Genomic DNA, 17,429 nt, shown 5'->3' on the forward strand with positions numbered 1-17,429 from the left:
TGGTGGGAAAGAGGGAAGAACACAAATTGCTGTTTAGGGGTCAGTGGGGGGTTTCTCAATGTTTCCTGAACAGGTTGCCCCCAGCTGTAGCAAAGCTACAACTCCCAGCATGCCTTTGGCCATCCATGCATGCTGGGAGCTGTAATTTTGCAACAGCTGGAGGCACCTTGGTTGAGAAACACTATCTATCTATCTCATATCTATCTATCTATCTCATATCTATCTATCTATCTCATATCTATCTATCTATCTCATATCTATCTATCTCATATCTATCTATCTATCTATCTCATATCTATCTATCTCATATCTCTCTATCTATCTATCTCATATCTATCTCCTTTCTCTCTCATATCTATCTCTCTCTCATATCTATCTCTCTCTCATATCTATCTATCTCTATCATATCTATCTATTTACTTTCTCTCTCATCTATTTATCTCATATCTATCTCATATCTATCTCATATCTATCCATCTATCTCATATCTATCTATCTAACTATCTATCTATCTCATATCCATCTCCTTTCTCTCTCATATCTATCTATCTATCTCTCTCATATCTATCTATCTCATATCTATCTATCTATCTATCTATCTATCTATCTCATGTCTATCTATCTCATGTCTATCTATCTCATGTCTATCTATCTCATGTCTATCTATCTCTCCTATATAGCTTATATCTCTCTTATGTCCATCTACCTATATCTATGTTATATCTCAGTGTTTTCCGACCAGGTGGCCTCCAGCTGTTGTAAAACTACAACTCCCAGCATGCCTTTGGTTGTCCGGGCATGCTGAGACTTAATGTTTTGTAACAGTTGGAGGCTCCTTGGTTGGGAAACACTGATCTATTTATCTATCTATCTATCTATCTCATTTCTATCTATCTCTCTAATGTCTATCTATCTATATCTATATTAGATCTCAGTGTTTCCCGACCAGGGGGCCTTCATCTGTTGTAAAACTACAACTCCCAGCATGACTTTGGCTGTCCAGGCATGCCGGGAACTGATCTATCTGGAGGCATGATCTACCTAGGGACTCTTTCTTCTGGGGGCATTACATATCTAGGGCACTACCTATTGAGGGACCTACCTACTAAGAGCATTATCTACTTGGGGGGGCACTATCTATCTACTGGGCACATTACCTACCTGGCAGCACTACTACCTTGGGGCACTACCTACTGGGGCATTACCTACTGTCTACCCGTTTGGGTCATATTTCGCAATATTTTGGAGTTTTTCACAAAAAATGCTGCACCACTTATATAAAGTACAATATGTCACGAAAAACAATCTCAGAAAAAGCTCCGCTCAGATAAAGTGTTCTAAAGTTATTACCATTTAAGGAGACACATGTCAAATTATAAAAAAAAAAAGTGCCTGGTCATTAAAGGGTTACTCCGTTGGAAAATATATATCTTTTTTTTCAAATATATATACTTCTATTTAAAAATCTTAGTCCTTCTAGTACTTAGCTGCTGTATGCTACAGAGGAAGTTGTGTAGTTCCAATAGCAAACTTCTCCTGCTCCGGACAGTTCCTGACATGGACAGAGGTGTTAGCAGAGAGCACTGTGGTCAGACTGGAAAGACCTACACAACTTCCTGTGGAGCATACAGCAGCTGATAAGTACTGGAAGGATTAAGATTTTTTAATAGAAGTAATTTACAAATTTTTTAAACTTTCTGGAGGGAGCCTGTTGATTTAAAAAAAAAATAATAATAATAAAAATAATTTTCCCACCGGAGTACAAAAAATGTTCCTAAGGGGTGTAGTAAAAGTTTGGTTTTTGATTTACTAGGCTTCTGTGATTTACATTGTGGCTGTGCCAGTTGACGAGTGGGGCTGGTATGCAGTTATTTCCAGGGCTGGTTTTTATCCCCAGTCCGGCCCTGGCCCTTGGTGTCAGAACAATCATTCACCACGGGAGTCACAAGGTACAGAACTCACAATGGGCATTAACCCCTAAAGTGCATAAAGAACAACATCCCAATAGCACATCAATCAAAAATATATACTAATGTGCAAACAGCGCATGAATATAATTGCACTCACTAAAAAGTGCATGATACATAAGAATAAATATATGTAGACGTACAAAAAAGACACCAAAAAATACAAAACTACAAAGGATCAAAGATTAATGATGCATAATAATAACAATCAGCGAGTGTTTTCAATAGTTTCGTTGAGTCCATTCGGGAATAAAATGCATAATTTAAATATCCAATAAGATTCCCGATTAATACGTTTTTGTAATCTATTTTGAACAGTATTGGGAATCATTTCTAAAATCATCAATTTCAAACTAGCCGTGTGCCTATTATGAAGCATAGTAAAGTGTCGGGACATACTGTGCAGCATGAATCCATTTTTTATGTTTGATCAATGCTTATTCATACAAACCCGTACTGGCTGCACAGTGCGTCTGACGTACTGAAGATGACAATCACAAGTCAATAGATAAATTACAAAGGAACTCTCACAATTGAATGAACCCTTAATAAAAAACACATCATTAGTGATCGCTGATTTGAAAGAAATATCAGTGCACACCATCTCACAACAAAGACACAACAAATGCACCGCTGCATTCCACACTTGGTAACACTTGTAGGGGTAATAAAATCATGTCTTAACCTGCTAGGGGCTAACAAATTAGGAAGATTAGGCGATCTTCTAAATGTGACCCCAGGGTGTTCAGGGACAATTTTATTTAAAATCAGGTCATCACGAATGATAGGCCAGTGCCTCCTTAAAATATCTTTGACATTCTTAGAGGCACAGTTAAAATTTGTAATAAAATTGTATTTAAAATCATATTTAGAATTCTTGTCCCTAGAGCTAGTGTTGACACAAACCTGAGTATTTTACCTTGTTATAAGCATTAGAAAGAAGGGGTACGGGGTACCCTTTACTAACAAAGCGTTGTTTTAAAGTGCGAGCTTGCATGATAAAATCGGAGTCTAAAGTACAATTTTTACGAATACACAAATATTGACCATAAGGTACGTTTTTTTTTAACCATTTCGGATAGTGTGCACTGGAAAAATCTAAAAAATTGTTGACGTCTACACTTTAAAAATATGTCTCAGTAAAAATACTTCCATCACTGTCCCTCCTAATTAAAAGATCTAAAAATTCAATATGAGTGTTAGAGAAATGGGGGGTAAATTTGAGACCCCAATTATTTTGTTTAAGATAACAAACAAATTGATCCGCCTGTTCAGGGGACCCCAACCAAATAAAAAACAAATCGTCAATATAACGCCTATAGAAGGCGATAAAATGGTTAAGATCGGGGGACTGTGCAATGTATTGGGTCTCGAATCGCCCCATAAACAAATTAGCATAACTTGGGGCGAAACGAGTCCCCATTGCACTGCCTATTTACAGTGCCATCAAAAGAGAACACGTTGTGTTCGAGAATAAAGTGCATAGCTTCAATAAGAAATGTGGACTGGGTTTTATTGAATTGGGGGTCTAACATGAAGGTCTCTTCCATAGCATGTAATCCCAACTCAGTAGAAATATTTGAATAAAGTAAACATCAAGAGTGAGAAAAGAAAAATGAGACGGAAAGGAGATGAAACTCAATTCATAAATTAATTGAGTGGAATCACGTAAATAAGAAGGGAGTTGTAAGACCAAATCCTGTAAGTATAAATCAATAAAGTGTGAAAGATTACAAGTGATAGACCCAGCCTCAGAAATAATAGGACGCCCAGGAGGAGTGACAGTGCACTTGTGAAGTTTTGGAAGATAATAGAAAATAGGGAGAGAATAATCCCTAATGTTAAGAAAATCATATTCCTTTATGTTTATAGTGACAAATCAGCAGCTTTCTGAATAAGTGACTTATACAGAATAAAGTGGTCATGTGACGGGTCACTAGACAACACTTCATAGTATTCAATGTCTGCCAAAATTCTATTGGCCTCTGTAATATCAGCGAACTTATCTAAAATAGCAAACCCCCCCCCCCTCCCACCCCGTCAGCAGGGCGCACAACAATAGAATGCTTATTCTGGATGGATTTAACAGCTTTACGTTCATCAACAGATAAATTATCATGCACTTTAAAAGAAATCGCCTGAGATCTAAGGTTACGAAAATCCCTAGCAACCATGGAAATTTTTTTTTCCAAATGGTTGCCTCTGATGTGTAGCGGGTAAAAAGTAGACACAGGTCTAACATCAACATGTTTAAAATTGTAAGTTAAATCTGGAATAGTAGCAGCAGAAGATTCAATGGGGTCATTACTATTGGGAACAACGACCAAAGATTTAGAATGGTCATTACCAATAGCAACAAACTCTGTGTTTGTGGTGATGTTATCAATACTGGATCCAACATTGCCTGCCACGGCAACAGAGCAACCGGCCCGTTTATCCTGCAAAAAGAAATGGCGACCTAGCGTTAATTTACGGACAAATTTATTCAAATCTAAGAATAATTGAAAATCATTGGGTAAGGAAGTGGGACAAAATGAGAGTCCCCTACTGAGTAATTTAATGTCATTCTCACTTAGTAGGTATGATGAAAGATTAAATAATTTTACATCCTGTTCTTCTTGTGCTCTGGTTTGGGGAGTGCCTCTTTTTCTCTTGACACCTCCCCTACACACGCTGTATCTAGTTTTCTTTTTAGGGGGTTGTGGTTTGACGTGAATGGACAAAAATACTGAGTGATGTGGTGGGATGAGGAGTTGTGAACTGGCGGGGAATGGGATGGAAGTGGGAGAGTGGATACCGGCCGGGACAAGGATGGAAGGGTTAATGCAGTGTTTGCAATGACAGGTGCAATGTCTAAAAAAACATTGTCAAATTATTCTACAGAAACATTGTCAAATGACTCTACAGAAGCTGAGCTGGTGTCTAACATGGAGCTCTCATTCTGAGAAAAGGTGCATGCATGTACAGTGAGTGATGAAGTATTCAAAACTACTGTGTTGTCAGAATCAGAGCTGGAGCTGTCAGACATCAACTCAGACTGCAAATGTGAGGCCTCACCAAACATGTGTGCGGTATTCGACATACCCCGAGTGGGAGCCCCAATGGAAGATGTGGGGTCTCCAGAGAGGCCGGTCCTGAGTGGAGCACTAACGCTATCAAAGGAAATAAGAGGGTATACTGTTACCGGTGTCAGTTGTACAGGAGGTAACGGAATCAGGCTGGATCGGCATCCCACAACACACACATGTAATAGCTGCAGGGACAAAAAGATACACTTTTTTTATTTTTATCGATGTATATTACAAATATGCATATGGTGTTAATGACAGGTACACTTAAAATAGAGGCAAAAAGGCTGCATTTCTTCATAGACTCCATGAATGCAAAAACGCAGCTCGCGGTGATCAACCACAACAGAAATGTGGGTCGTTGACAAGCCACCATACAAAAACAAACCTTGTCCAGCTTTGAATTTGAAAATTAATGTTCCAGTTACGAATATTCAAAAGCACCTTGTGCTTAGGTGATAAAAACAATCTATGAAAATACCTCCCAGGACCTCCCAGGACTTTGTTTTCGAGAGACCCTAGTGTGAGTGACTGGAAATCACGAAGACTCTGCCAGCAAATATAGCACCTGTCCCCAGACCTGAAAAAAACAGTTACTGCAAGAACACACTTTCAGATTTGATTTCTAAGCCAATTCTTTTACTGGACTATGTAGAAAACTATATAGGATATTTTTTTTGTGTGTGCTGTGAGAGCTTAATGTCTGAAGGAGCTTTTATTTTACTATGGTACATGGAAAACAGTTCGGCGACCTTTAATCTCTATATAACCCATAAACTACAATACTTAAAAGCTAATATTGTGTACCAAAAGGCTATGGACTCTCAGTAAGGCCCTGTTATAAAAGTGTTAATTTTTTTAGGTGAACAGAAATTATGTGCAATATTTATTAAAAGTATTGGCTGCGGCAAAGAAGATGATTCTGTGTATTCATCTACAAAACCGTGAGTTACATGTTTTGTGTACCTGTTGATGTATGCTGAATAAGATTGGGATTAAATGTTACATTGATTATTATCTGTCTCAAAGGATTTCAGTGGTGTGGAGCTGGTGGAGCAGATGATTATACTGTGCTATACTGGGATTCCGAAAGATATATTTGACATGCAGGGAGCGCCTGGGTCAGCTGGATGAATCTCTGGTTTAAAAGTACCTTACCATGAGTTTTTCAAATCCCTTCTTTTTTATTATTGGTATATATCAGAAATGATTGGGAATGGAACTGAAGCTTATATTAGTTGCATCTTTCCCATGGGGCTCTAGTGGACTGAAGCTAGCGAGTACATGATGCCACCAAAACCAAATCAAAGAAGATCATGGGGTTGAGCTGGGAGCGCAAATTCCCCCAAACATGCTGCTGTGATGACTACCAGTAAGATTGAGAAATTCTTGAAGGCTTCTCTGGCTAGTGTGAGAACTAGAAGTAAAATCTCCCTGACGAACACTAGTACCTTATCAGGGAATATAGGCTCCCGCCTTTCAGTATTGGCGGAGATGGACATGGGAGAAAGGATTTCTGGAGGGGAGTAGGTGGTAGTGCCAGAAAATTCATCAGTACTAAATGTAATTCTGAGAGAGGTACCCAATGTAACATGGCCCTAGAGAACCTGAAGCTTCAAGTTGGTTCACTATCATCTGAAATTATGATTATCAGAGACGAGAACAATAAAATGAGAGATCGTACTACTTTGCTCGAAAAATCTTCATTACCAATCAAAAAAGAAGTCTCCTAGTTGAGAACTGATATGGAGTTATCAAAGTTTTTTAAAGATGAAGTAACAGACTTGAAGGACCGCTCACGGTGGAAAAATGTGAGAATGGTGGGAGTTCTAGAGGACACCGAAATGGAGGGGATTAAACAATGGTGCAGTAAATGGGTCCAGGACTATGTTGCCCCCCCCAAAAAAAATTCTCCGATGTTTGCTCTTGAAAGGGCCCATAGAATACCTGTTAAAAAACCACTGCCCGGGGTGCCTCCTAGGACTTTCCTGATGAAATTCATGTGTTCTGAGGGCTGAGATTCACTTTTAGCCTGGATTTTTTTTAGCCTGGATTTCACTTTTGCAATGGAAAACGGTCTGTTGAATTATAACAGGTCTAAGGTCTTCTTCTTTCCTGATTTTTCTAGAACGACTCAAATCCAACGAGCCTCATACAAGGAGATCAAAAATAAACTTTTTGATGCAAAAGATTCTGTTTTCTGTTATTTATCCCGCTGAATTAAAGGGGTACTCTGGTGGAAATTTTTTTTTTTTAAATATACTGGTGCCAGAAAGTTAACCCCTTAAGGACACCTGACGTACTGGAACGTCATGTGTCCGCTCCCGATCTATAACGCGGGGCCACGGCGTCAAACAACGGCCGGGACCCGTGGCTAATAGCGCGCGGCATTGATCGCTGTGCCGCGCGCTATTAACCCTTTAGACGCGGCGTTCAAAGTTGAACGCCGCGTCTAAAGTGAAACTGAAACCATGCCGGTCAGCTCAGTGGGCTGTTCGGGATAGCCGCGGCGAAATCGCGGCATCCCGAACAGCTTACAGGACAGCGGGAGGGTCCCTACCTGCCTCCTCGCTGTCCGATCACCGAATGACTGCTCAGTGCCTGAGATCCAGGCATGAGCAGTCAAGCGGCAGAATCATCGATCACTGGTTTCTTATGAGAAACCAGTGATCAATGTGAAAGATCAGTGTGTGCAGTGTTATAGGTCCCTATGGGAGCTATAACACTGCAAAAAAAAAGTGAATAAATATCATTTAACCCCTTCCCTATTAAAAGTTTGAATCACCCCCATTTCCCATAAAAAAAACTGTGTAAATAAAAATAAACATATATGGTATCGCCGCGTGTGGAAATGTCCGAATTATAAAAATATATTGTTAATTAAACCGCACGGTCAATGGCGTGCGCACGAAAAAATTCCAAAGTCCAAAATAGTGCATTTTTGGTCACTTTTTATATCATGAAAAAATGAATAAAGAGCGATCAATAAGTCCTATCAATGTAATATTGGTACCGTTAAAAACTTCAGATCACGGCGCAAAAAATGAGCCCTCATACCGCCCCATACACGGAAAAATAAAAAAGTTATAGGGGTCAGAAATGACAATTTTAAACGTATTAATTTTCCTGCATGAAGTTATGATTTTTTCCAGAAGTACGACAAAATCAAACCTATATAAGTAGGGTATAATTTTAACCGTATGGACCTACAGAATAAATATCAGGTGTCATTTTTACCGAAAAATGTACTACGTAGAAACGGAAGCCCCCAAAAGTTACAAAACAGCGTTTTTTTTTCAAATTTGTCTCACAATGATTTTGTTTCCTGTTTCACCATAGATTTTTGGGCACAGTGACGGACGTCATTACAAAGTAGAATTGGTGGCGCAAAAAATAAGCCGTCATATGGATTTTTAGGTGCAAAATTTAAAGAGTTATGATTTTTAAAGGCAAGGAGCAAAAAACGAAAATGCAAAAACGGAAAAACCCCCGGTCCTTAAGGGGTTAAACAGATTTGTAAATGACTTATATTAAAAAATCTTTACCCTTCCAGTACTCTTTAACAGCTGTATGCTACAGAGGAAATTCTTTGCTTTTTTTCCGTCTTGTCCACAGTGCTCTCTGCTGACAGCTGATGCCCATATCAGGAACTGTCCAGAGCAGGAGAAAATTCCCATTGCAAACCTATGCTGCTCTGGACAGTTCCTGACATGGACAGAGAGAGCACTGTGGACAATACAAAAAAGAAATTCAAAAAGAAAAGAATTTCCTCTGTAGCATACAGCTGCTAAAAAGTACTGGAAGGGTAAAGATTTTTTAATGGAAGTAATTTACAAATCTTTGCTTGTAGTGAGAAACAGCGTTCGGCACAGCCAACCGTGCAGCCTGATGTTCGCTCTTAGTAGAACAGGTGTGTATGTGTGTCGCTGCTTGTGGGGTGCTCAGCCAGGACAGAGTCATGAGTCAAACATTTAAATAATTTACAAATCTGTTTAACTTTCTCGTACCAGATGATTAAAAAAAAAAAGTTTTCCACCGGAGTACTTCTTTAACCCCTTAAGGACCAAGCACGTATGAGTACGTCCCTGCACCCTTGGTCTTAAGGACCAGGCTGTCACGATGCCGGCTGGCAGGTAGTGGATCCTCTGTGCCAGAGAGGGATTGGCGTGGACCGTGCTAGAGGATCGGTTCTAAGTCACTACTGGTTTTCACCAGAGCCCGCCGCAAAGCGGGATGGTCTTGCTGCGGCGGTAGTGACCAGGTCGTATCCCCTAGCAACGGCTCAACCTCTCTGGCTGCTGAAGATAGGCGCGGTACAAGGGAGTAGACAGAAGCAAGGTCGGACGTAGCAGAAGGTCGGGGCAGGCAGCAAGGATCGTAGTCAGGGGCAACGGCAGGAGGTCTGGAACACAGGCTAGGAACACACAAGGAAACGCTTTCACTGGCACTAAGGCAACAAGATCCGGCGAGGGAGTGAAGGGGAAGTGAGGTGATATAGGGAAGTGCACAGGTGTGAACACTAATTGGAACCACTGCGCCAATCAGCGGCGCAGTGGCCCTTTAAATCGCAAAGACCCGGCGCGCGCGCGCCCTAGGGAGCGGGGCCGCGCGCGCCGGGACAGAACTGACGGAGAGCGAGTCAGGTACGGGAGCCGGGGTGCGCATCGCGAGCGGGCGCTACCCGCATCGCGAATCGCATCCCGGCCAGAGGCGGTATCGCAGCGCCCCGGGTCCGTGGAACCGACCGGAGCGCTGCAGTGAGAGGAGTGTAGCGAGCGCTCCGGGGAGGAGCGGGGACCCGGAGCGCTCGGCGTAACAGTACCCCCCCCCTTGGGTCTCCCCCTCTTCTTGGAGCCTGAGAACCTGAGGACCAGACTTTTGTCCAGGATATTGTCCTCAGGTTCCCAGGACCTCTCTTCTGGACCACAACCCTCCCAATCCACTAAAAAGAAGGTTTTCCCTCTGACCTTTTTAGATGCTAAAATTTCTTTGACGGAGAAGATGTCCGAGGAGCCGGAGACAGGAGTGGGGGGAACAGATTTGGGAGAGAAACGGTTAATGATAAGTGGTTTAAGAAGAGAAACATGAAAGGCATTAGGAATACGAAGAGAAGGAGGAAGAAGAAGTTTGTAAGAGACAGGATTAATCTGGCGCAAAATCTTGAAAGGACCAAGATAGCGTGGTCCCAACTTATAGCTAGGGACACGGAAGCGGACATATTTGGCGGAGAGCCATACCTTGTCTCCAGGGGAAAAAATGGGAGGAGCTCTTCTTTTCTTATCCGCGAATCTCTTCATGCGTGAAGAAGCCTGTAAGAGAGAATTTTGGGTCTCTCTCCATATGATGGAGAGATCACGAGAAATTTCATCCACAGCGGGCAGACCAGAGGGCAAGGGGGTAGGGAGGGGGGGAAGAGGGTGACGGCCGTACACCACGAAAAACGGGGATTTGGAGGAAGATTCAGAGATTCTGAAATTATACGAGAATTCGGCCCAAGGTAGAAGATCTGCCCAGTCATCCTGGCGGGAGGAAACAAAATGTCGTAAATAGTCACCCAAGATCTGGTTAATTCTTTCTACTTGTCCATTGGATTGAGGATGGTATGCAGAAGAAAAATTTAATTTAATCTTGAGTTGTTTACAGAGAGCCCTCCAGAATTTAGACACAAATTGGACGCCTCTATCCGAGACGATCTGCGTAGGCAACCCGTGAAGACGAAAAATGTGTACAAAAAATTGTTTAGCCAACTGAGGCGCTGAAGGAAGACCAGGAAGAGGGATGAAATGTGCCATTTTGGAGAATCGATCAACGACCACCCAAATAACAGTGTTGCCATGGGATGGGGGTAAGTCAGTAATAAAATCCATACCAATCAGAGACCAAGGTTGTTCGGGAACAGGCAGAGGAAGAAGAAAACCAGCGGGCTTCTGGCGAGGAGTCTTATCCCGGGCACAGATAGTGCAGGCTCGCACAAAGTCCACCACATCAGTCTCTAGAGTCGGCCACCAATAGAAGCGAGAGATGAGTTGCACAGATTTCTTGATGCCCGCATGACCTGCGAGATGGGAGGAGTGACCCCATTTGAGGATTCCGAGGCGTTGGCGTGGAGAAACAAAGGTCTTTCCTGGAGGAGTTTGCCTGATGGAGGCTGGAGAAGTGGAAATCAGGCAGTCAGGAGGAATGATGTGTTGAGGAGAAAGTTCAATTTCAGAAGCATCTGAGGAACGAGAGAGAGCATCGGCCCTAATGTTCTTATCAGCAGGCCGAAAGTGAATTTCAAAATTAAATCGGGCAAAGAACAGAGACCACCTGGCCTGACGAGGATTCAGCCGTTGGGCAGACTCGAGGTATGAGAGGTTCTTGTGATCGGTGTAAATAATAACTGGAAATCTTGATCCCTCCAGCAGATGCCTCCATTCCTCAAGTGCTAATTTAATGGCTAGAAGCTCTCGATCCCCGATGGAGTAGTTCCTCTCCGCCGGAGAGAAGGTCCTAGAAAAAAAACCACAAGTAACAGCATGCCCGGAAGAGTTTTTTTGTAGAAGGACAGCTCCAGCTCCCACTGAGGAGGCATCAACCTCCAATAGGAAGGGTTTAGATGGGTCAGGTCTGGAGAGCACGGGAGCCGAAGAGAAGGCAGACTTGAGTCGTTTAAAGGCGTCTTCTGCTTGAGGAGGCCAAGACTTGGGATCGGCATTTTTTTTGGTTAAAGCCACAATAGGAGCCACAATGGTAGAAAAATGTGGAATAAATTGCCTGTAATAATTGGCGAAACCCAAAAAACGTTGGATGGCACGGAGTCCGGAGGGGCGTGGCCAATCTAAGACGGCAGAGAGTTTATCTGGATCCATTTGTAGTCCCTGGCCAGAGACCAAGTATCCTAGAAAAGGAAGAGATTGGCATTCAAACAGACATTTCTCAATTTTAGCATAGAGTTGATTGTCACGAAGTCTCTGAAGAACCATACGGACATGCTGGCGGTGTTCTTCTAGATTGGCCGAAAAAATTAGGATATCATCAAGATATACAACAACACAGGAGTATAACAGATCACGAAAAATTTCATTAACAAAGTCTTGGAAGACAGCAGGGGCGTTGCACAGGCCAAAGGGCATGACCAGATACTCAAAGTGTCCATCTCTGGTGTTAAATGCTGTTTTCCACTCATCCCCCTCTCTGATGCGGATGAGGTTATAGGCGCCTCTTAAGTCCAATTTAGTAAAGATGTGGGCACCTTGGAGGCGATCAAAGAGTTCAGAGATGAGGGGTAAGGGGTAGCGGTTCTTAACCGTGATTTTATTAAGTCCGCGGTAGTCAATGCAAGGACGTAGAGAGCCATCTTTTTTGGACACAAAGAAAAATCCGGCTCCGGCAGGAGAGGAGGATTTACGGATAAAGCCCTTTTTTAGATTCTCCTGGACGTATTCAGACATGGCAAGAGTCTCTGGGGCAGAGAGAGGATAAATTCTGCCCCGGGGTGGAGTAGTGCCCGGGAGGAGGTCGATAGGACAATCATAAGGCCTGTGAGGAGGTAGAGTCTCCGCTTGTTTTTTGCAGAAAACATCCGCGAAGTCCATATAGGCCTTAGGGAGACCGGTTACTGGAGGAAGCACAGAGTTACGGCAAGGGTTACTGGGAACCGGTTTTAGACAGTCCTTGGAACAAGAGGGCCCCCAACTCTTGATCTCCCCAGTGGACCAATCCAGGGTTGGGGAATGAAGTTGAAGCCAGGGAAGTCCAAGGAGAATTTCCGAGGTGCAATTGGGGAGGACCAAAAGTTCAATCCTCTCGTGATGAGATCCGATGCTCATTAGAAGGGGCTCCGTGCGGAAACGTATGGAACAGTCCAATCTTTCATTGTTTATACAATTGATGAAAAGGGGTCTGGTGAGACTGGTCACTGGGATGTTGAACCTGTTGACGAGAGAGGCCAAAATAAAATTTCCTGCAGATCCAGAGTCCAAGAAGGCCACAGAAGAGAAGGAGAAGGCAGAGGCAGACATCCGCACAGGCACAGTAAGACGTGGAGAAGCAGAGTGGACATCAAGGATTGTCTCACCTTTGTGCGGAGTCAGGGTACGTCTTTCCAGGCGGGGAGGGCGGATAGGACAATCCCTCAGGAAGTGTTCGGTACTAGCACAGTACAGGCAGAGATTCTCCATGCGGCGTCGTGTCCTCTCTTGAGATGTCAGGCGAGACCGGTCGACCTGCATAGCCTCCACGGCGGGAGGCACAGGAACAGATTGCAGGGAACCAGAGGAGAGAGGAGCCGAGGAGAAGAAACGCCTCGTGCGAACAGAGTCCATATCTTGGCGGAGCTCCTGACGCCTTTCGGAAAAACGCATGTCAATGCGAGTGGCTAGGTGAATAAGTTCATGAAGATTAGCAGGCATTTCTCGTGCGGCCAGAACATCTTTAATGTTGCTGGATAGGCCTTTTTTAAAGGTCGCGCAGAGGGCCTCATTGTTCCAGGATAATTCAGAAGCAAGAGTACGGAATTGTACGGCATACTCGCCAACGGAAGAATTACCCTGGACCAGGTTCAACAGGGCAGTCTCAGCAGAAGAGGCTCGGGCAGGTTCCTCAAAGACACTTCGAATTTCCGAGAAGAAGGAGTGTACAGAGGCAGTGACGGGGTCATTGCGGTCCCAGAGCGGTGTGGCCCAAGCCAGGGCTTTTCCAGACAGCAGGCTGACTACGAAAGCCACCTTAGACCTTTCAGTGGGGAACTGGTCCGACATCATCTCCAAGTGTAATGAACATTGGGAAAGGAAGCCACGGCAAAGCTTAGAGTCCCCATCAAATTTATCCGGCAAGGATAGTCGTAGTCCAGAAGCGGCCACTCGCTGCGGAGGAGGTACAGGAGCTGGCGGAGGAGATGGTTGCTGGAGCTGTGGTAGTAACTGTTGTAGCATAACAGTCAGTTGAGACAGCTGTTGGCCTTGTTGCGCAATCTGTTGTGACTGCTGGGCGACCACCGTGGTGAGGTCAGCGACAACTGGCAGAGGAACTTCAGCGGGATCCATGGCCGGATCTACTGTCACGATGCCGGCTGGCAGGTAGTGGATCCTCTGTGCCAGAGAGGGATTGGCGTGGACCGTGCTAGAGGATCGGTTCTAAGTCACTACTGGTTTTCACCAGAGCCCGCCGCAAAGCGGGATGGTCTTGCTGCGGCGGTAGTGACCAGGTCGTATCCCCTAGCAACGGCTCAACCTCTCTGGCTGCTGAAGATAGGCGCGGTACAAGGGAGTAGACAGAAGCAAGGTCGGACGTAGCAGAAGGTCGGGGCAGGCAGCAAGGATCGTAGTCAGGGGCAACGGCAGGAGGTCTGGAACACAGGCTAGGAACACACAAGGAAACGCTTTCACTGGCACTAAGGCAACAAGATCCGGCGAGGGAGTGAAGGGGAAGTGAGGTGATATAGGGAAGTGCACAGGTGTGAACACTAATTGGAACCACTGCGCCAATCAGCGGCGCAGTGGCCCTTTAAATCGCAAAGACCCGGCGCGCGCGCGCCCTAGGGAGCGGGGCCGCGCGCGCCGGGACAGAACTGACGGAGAGCGAGTCAGGTACGGGAGCCGGGGTGCGCATCGCGAGCGGGCGCTACCCGCATCGCGAATCGCATCCCGGCCAGAGGCGGTATCGCAGCGCCCCGGGTCCGTGGAACCGACCGGAGCGCTGCAGTGAGAGGAGTGTAGCGAGCGCTCCGGGGAGGAGCGGGGACCCGGAGCGCTCGGCGTAACACAGGCACGTACTCATACGTCCGTGGGAATTTCGGGGACCGGACCCGGGGTGACTGCTGATATCGATCAGCAGTCACCCTGCACAAATGCCCAGGGGGGTCAACAGATCCCCCCCCCCCCCCCATGTCGGCGATCGGCACAAATCGCAAGTGAATTCACACTTGCGATTTGCGCGATGCCGGGTCATTACGGGTCTATGGTGACCTAGTGACCCGGAATATAAGGGGGGTCGCGGGTGTCTAAGACACCCACGATCCCCCTGAAGAGATAGGAGTGAGGTAGCAGGGGTGCCACCCCTCCTATCCCTGCTATTGGTGGTCTAGACGCGACCACCAATAGCAGATCGGGGGCTGGGGGGATTAACTATCGTTTTCCCCGTCCTGCCCTCCCACAATAGGCGGGGCAGAACGGGGAAACGACAGAGGACCGGCGCCGGAGTGCACTTACCGATCTGCGGAGGCTGCGTGCGACGATCGGCTTCGGAGATCGGCGGGCGGCGATGTCATGCAGCAGGCTCCCTGGATCCGACGGAAGCCGGTAAGTTGCCTAGCAACATCTGGAGGGCTGCAGTCCGAGACCACTATATTGTGTTCTCTATACTGTAGCACTTCAGATGTTGCAAAACTACAACTCCCAGCATGCCCACACAACTGTTTGCTGTCAGGGCATGCTGGGATTTGTAGTTTTGCAGCATCTGGAGGGCCACAGTTTGCAGTGGTCTCTATACTGTAGCTCTCAACAGCTGTCTCAGCATGCTGGGAGTTGTAGTTGCGATCCCTCCAGCTGTTGCATAACTACATCTCCTAGCATGCCCTTCGGTGATCAGTACATGCTGGGAGTTGTAGTTTTGCAACAGCTGGAGGCACACTGGTTGGAAAATATTGAGTTAGATAACAGAACCTAACTGAAGGTTTTCCAACCAGTGTGCCTCCAGCTGTTGCAAAAGTACAACTCCCAGCCTGCATGGTCTGTCAGTACATGCTGGGAGTTGTAGTTTTGAAACAGCTGGAGATTTGCCCCCCCCCCCCCCCCCCCGTGTGAACATACAGGGTACATTCACACGGGCAGGCTTACAGTAAGTTTTCTGCTTCAAGTATGAGCTGCGGCAATTTTTTTGCCGCAGCGCAAACTCCTAGCAGGGAACTCACTGTAAACCTCTGCCAGTGTGAATGTACCCTAAAAACACTACACTTCACTACACTAACACAAAATAAAGGGTAAAACACTACATATACACCCCCTTACACTGTCCCCCCAATAAAAATTGAAAACGTATTGTACGGCAGTGTTTCCAAAATGGAGCCTCCAGCTGTTGCAAAACAACAACTCCCAGCATTTCTGGACAGCCACTGACTGTCCAGGCATGCTGGGAGTTTAGCAACAGCTGGAGGCACCCTGTTTGGGAATCACTGGCGTAGAATACCCCTATGTCCACCCCTATGCAATCCCTAATTTAGTCCTCAAATGCGCATGGCGCTCTCTCACTTCGGAGCCCTGTCGTATTTCAAGGAAACAGTTTAGGGCCACATATGGGGTATCTCCGTACTCGGGAGACATTACACTACAAATTTTGGGGGGCTTTTTCTCCTTTTACCCCTTATGAAAAGGAAAAGTTGGGGTCTACACCAGCCTGTTAGTGTAAAAAATTTTTTTTTTTACACTAACATGCTGGTGTTGCCCCATACTTTCTATTTTCACAAAAGGTAAAAGGAAAAAAAGACCCCCAAAATTTGTAATGCAATTTCTCCTGAGTACGGAAATACCCCAGATGTGGGCGCAAAATGCTCTGCGGGCGCACAACAAGGCTCAGGAGTGAGAGCGCACTATGTACATTTGAAGCCTAAATTGGTGATTTGCACAGGGGTGGCTAATTTTTACAGAGGTTCTGACATAAACGCAAAAAAAGAAATACCGACATGTGACCCCATTTTGGAAACTACACCCCTCACGGAATGTAACAAGGGGTATAGTGAGCCTTAACACCCCACAGGTGTTTGACAAATTTCCGTTAAAGTTGGATGTGAAAATGAAAAAAATTATTATTTTTTCACTAAAATGCTGGTGTTACTCTAAATTTTTCATTTTCACAAGGGAAAATAGGAAAAAAGCCCCCCAAAATGTGTAACCCCATTTCTTCTGAGTAAGAAAATACCCCAAATGTGGATGTAAAGTGCTCGGCGGGCGAACTACAATGCTCAGAAAAGAGGGAGCGCCGTTGGGATTTTGAAGAGAAAATGTGTCCGGAATTGAAGGCCACGTGTGTTTACAAAGCCCCCATAGTGCCAGAACAATGGACCCCCCAACATGTGACCCCATTTTGGAAACTACACCCCTCACGTAATGTAATAAGGGGTACAGTGAACATTTACACCCCTCAGGTGTCTGACAGATTTTTGGAACAGTGGTCCGTGAAAATGAAAAATTTAATTTTTCATTTGCTCAGCCCACTGTTCCAAAGATCTGTCAAATGCCAGTGGGGTGTAAATACTCACTGCACCCCTTATTAAATTCTGTGAGGGGTGTAGTTTCCAAAATGGAATGCCATGTATTTTTTTTTTTTTTTTGCTGTTCTGGCACCATAGGGGCTTCCTAAATGCGACATGCCCCCAAACCAAAATTTGCTCTCAAAAAGCCAAATATGACTCCTCTTC

At 45.0% G+C, this 17,429-nt stretch overlaps 1 protein-coding gene across 5 annotated transcripts in view; it reads left to right on the forward strand.

Annotated features, from left to right (window-relative positions):
• The window catches only part of GDPD2 (glycerophosphodiester phosphodiesterase domain containing 2), a 182,164-nt gene that overhangs the window by 32,290 nt on the left and 132,445 nt on the right, over positions 1-17,429 (forward strand). For 2 of the 5 annotated variants that reach the window (XM_056537825.1, XM_056537826.1), the window contains one exon: positions 5,898-5,979. The exons of the other annotated variants lie outside the window; for them this stretch is intronic. In XM_056537825.1, coding sequence (XP_056393800.1) covers positions 5,898-5,979 — 82 coding nt within the window. The remainder of the gene's footprint in view (positions 1-5,897; positions 5,980-17,429) is intronic. 5 annotated transcript variants of the gene reach the window in all.

This window comes from Hyla sarda, chromosome 9 (assembly GCF_029499605.1).
Source record: "Hyla sarda isolate aHylSar1 chromosome 9, aHylSar1.hap1, whole genome shotgun sequence".
Taxonomy (NCBI): Eukaryota; Metazoa; Chordata; class Amphibia; order Anura; family Hylidae; genus Hyla; species Hyla sarda.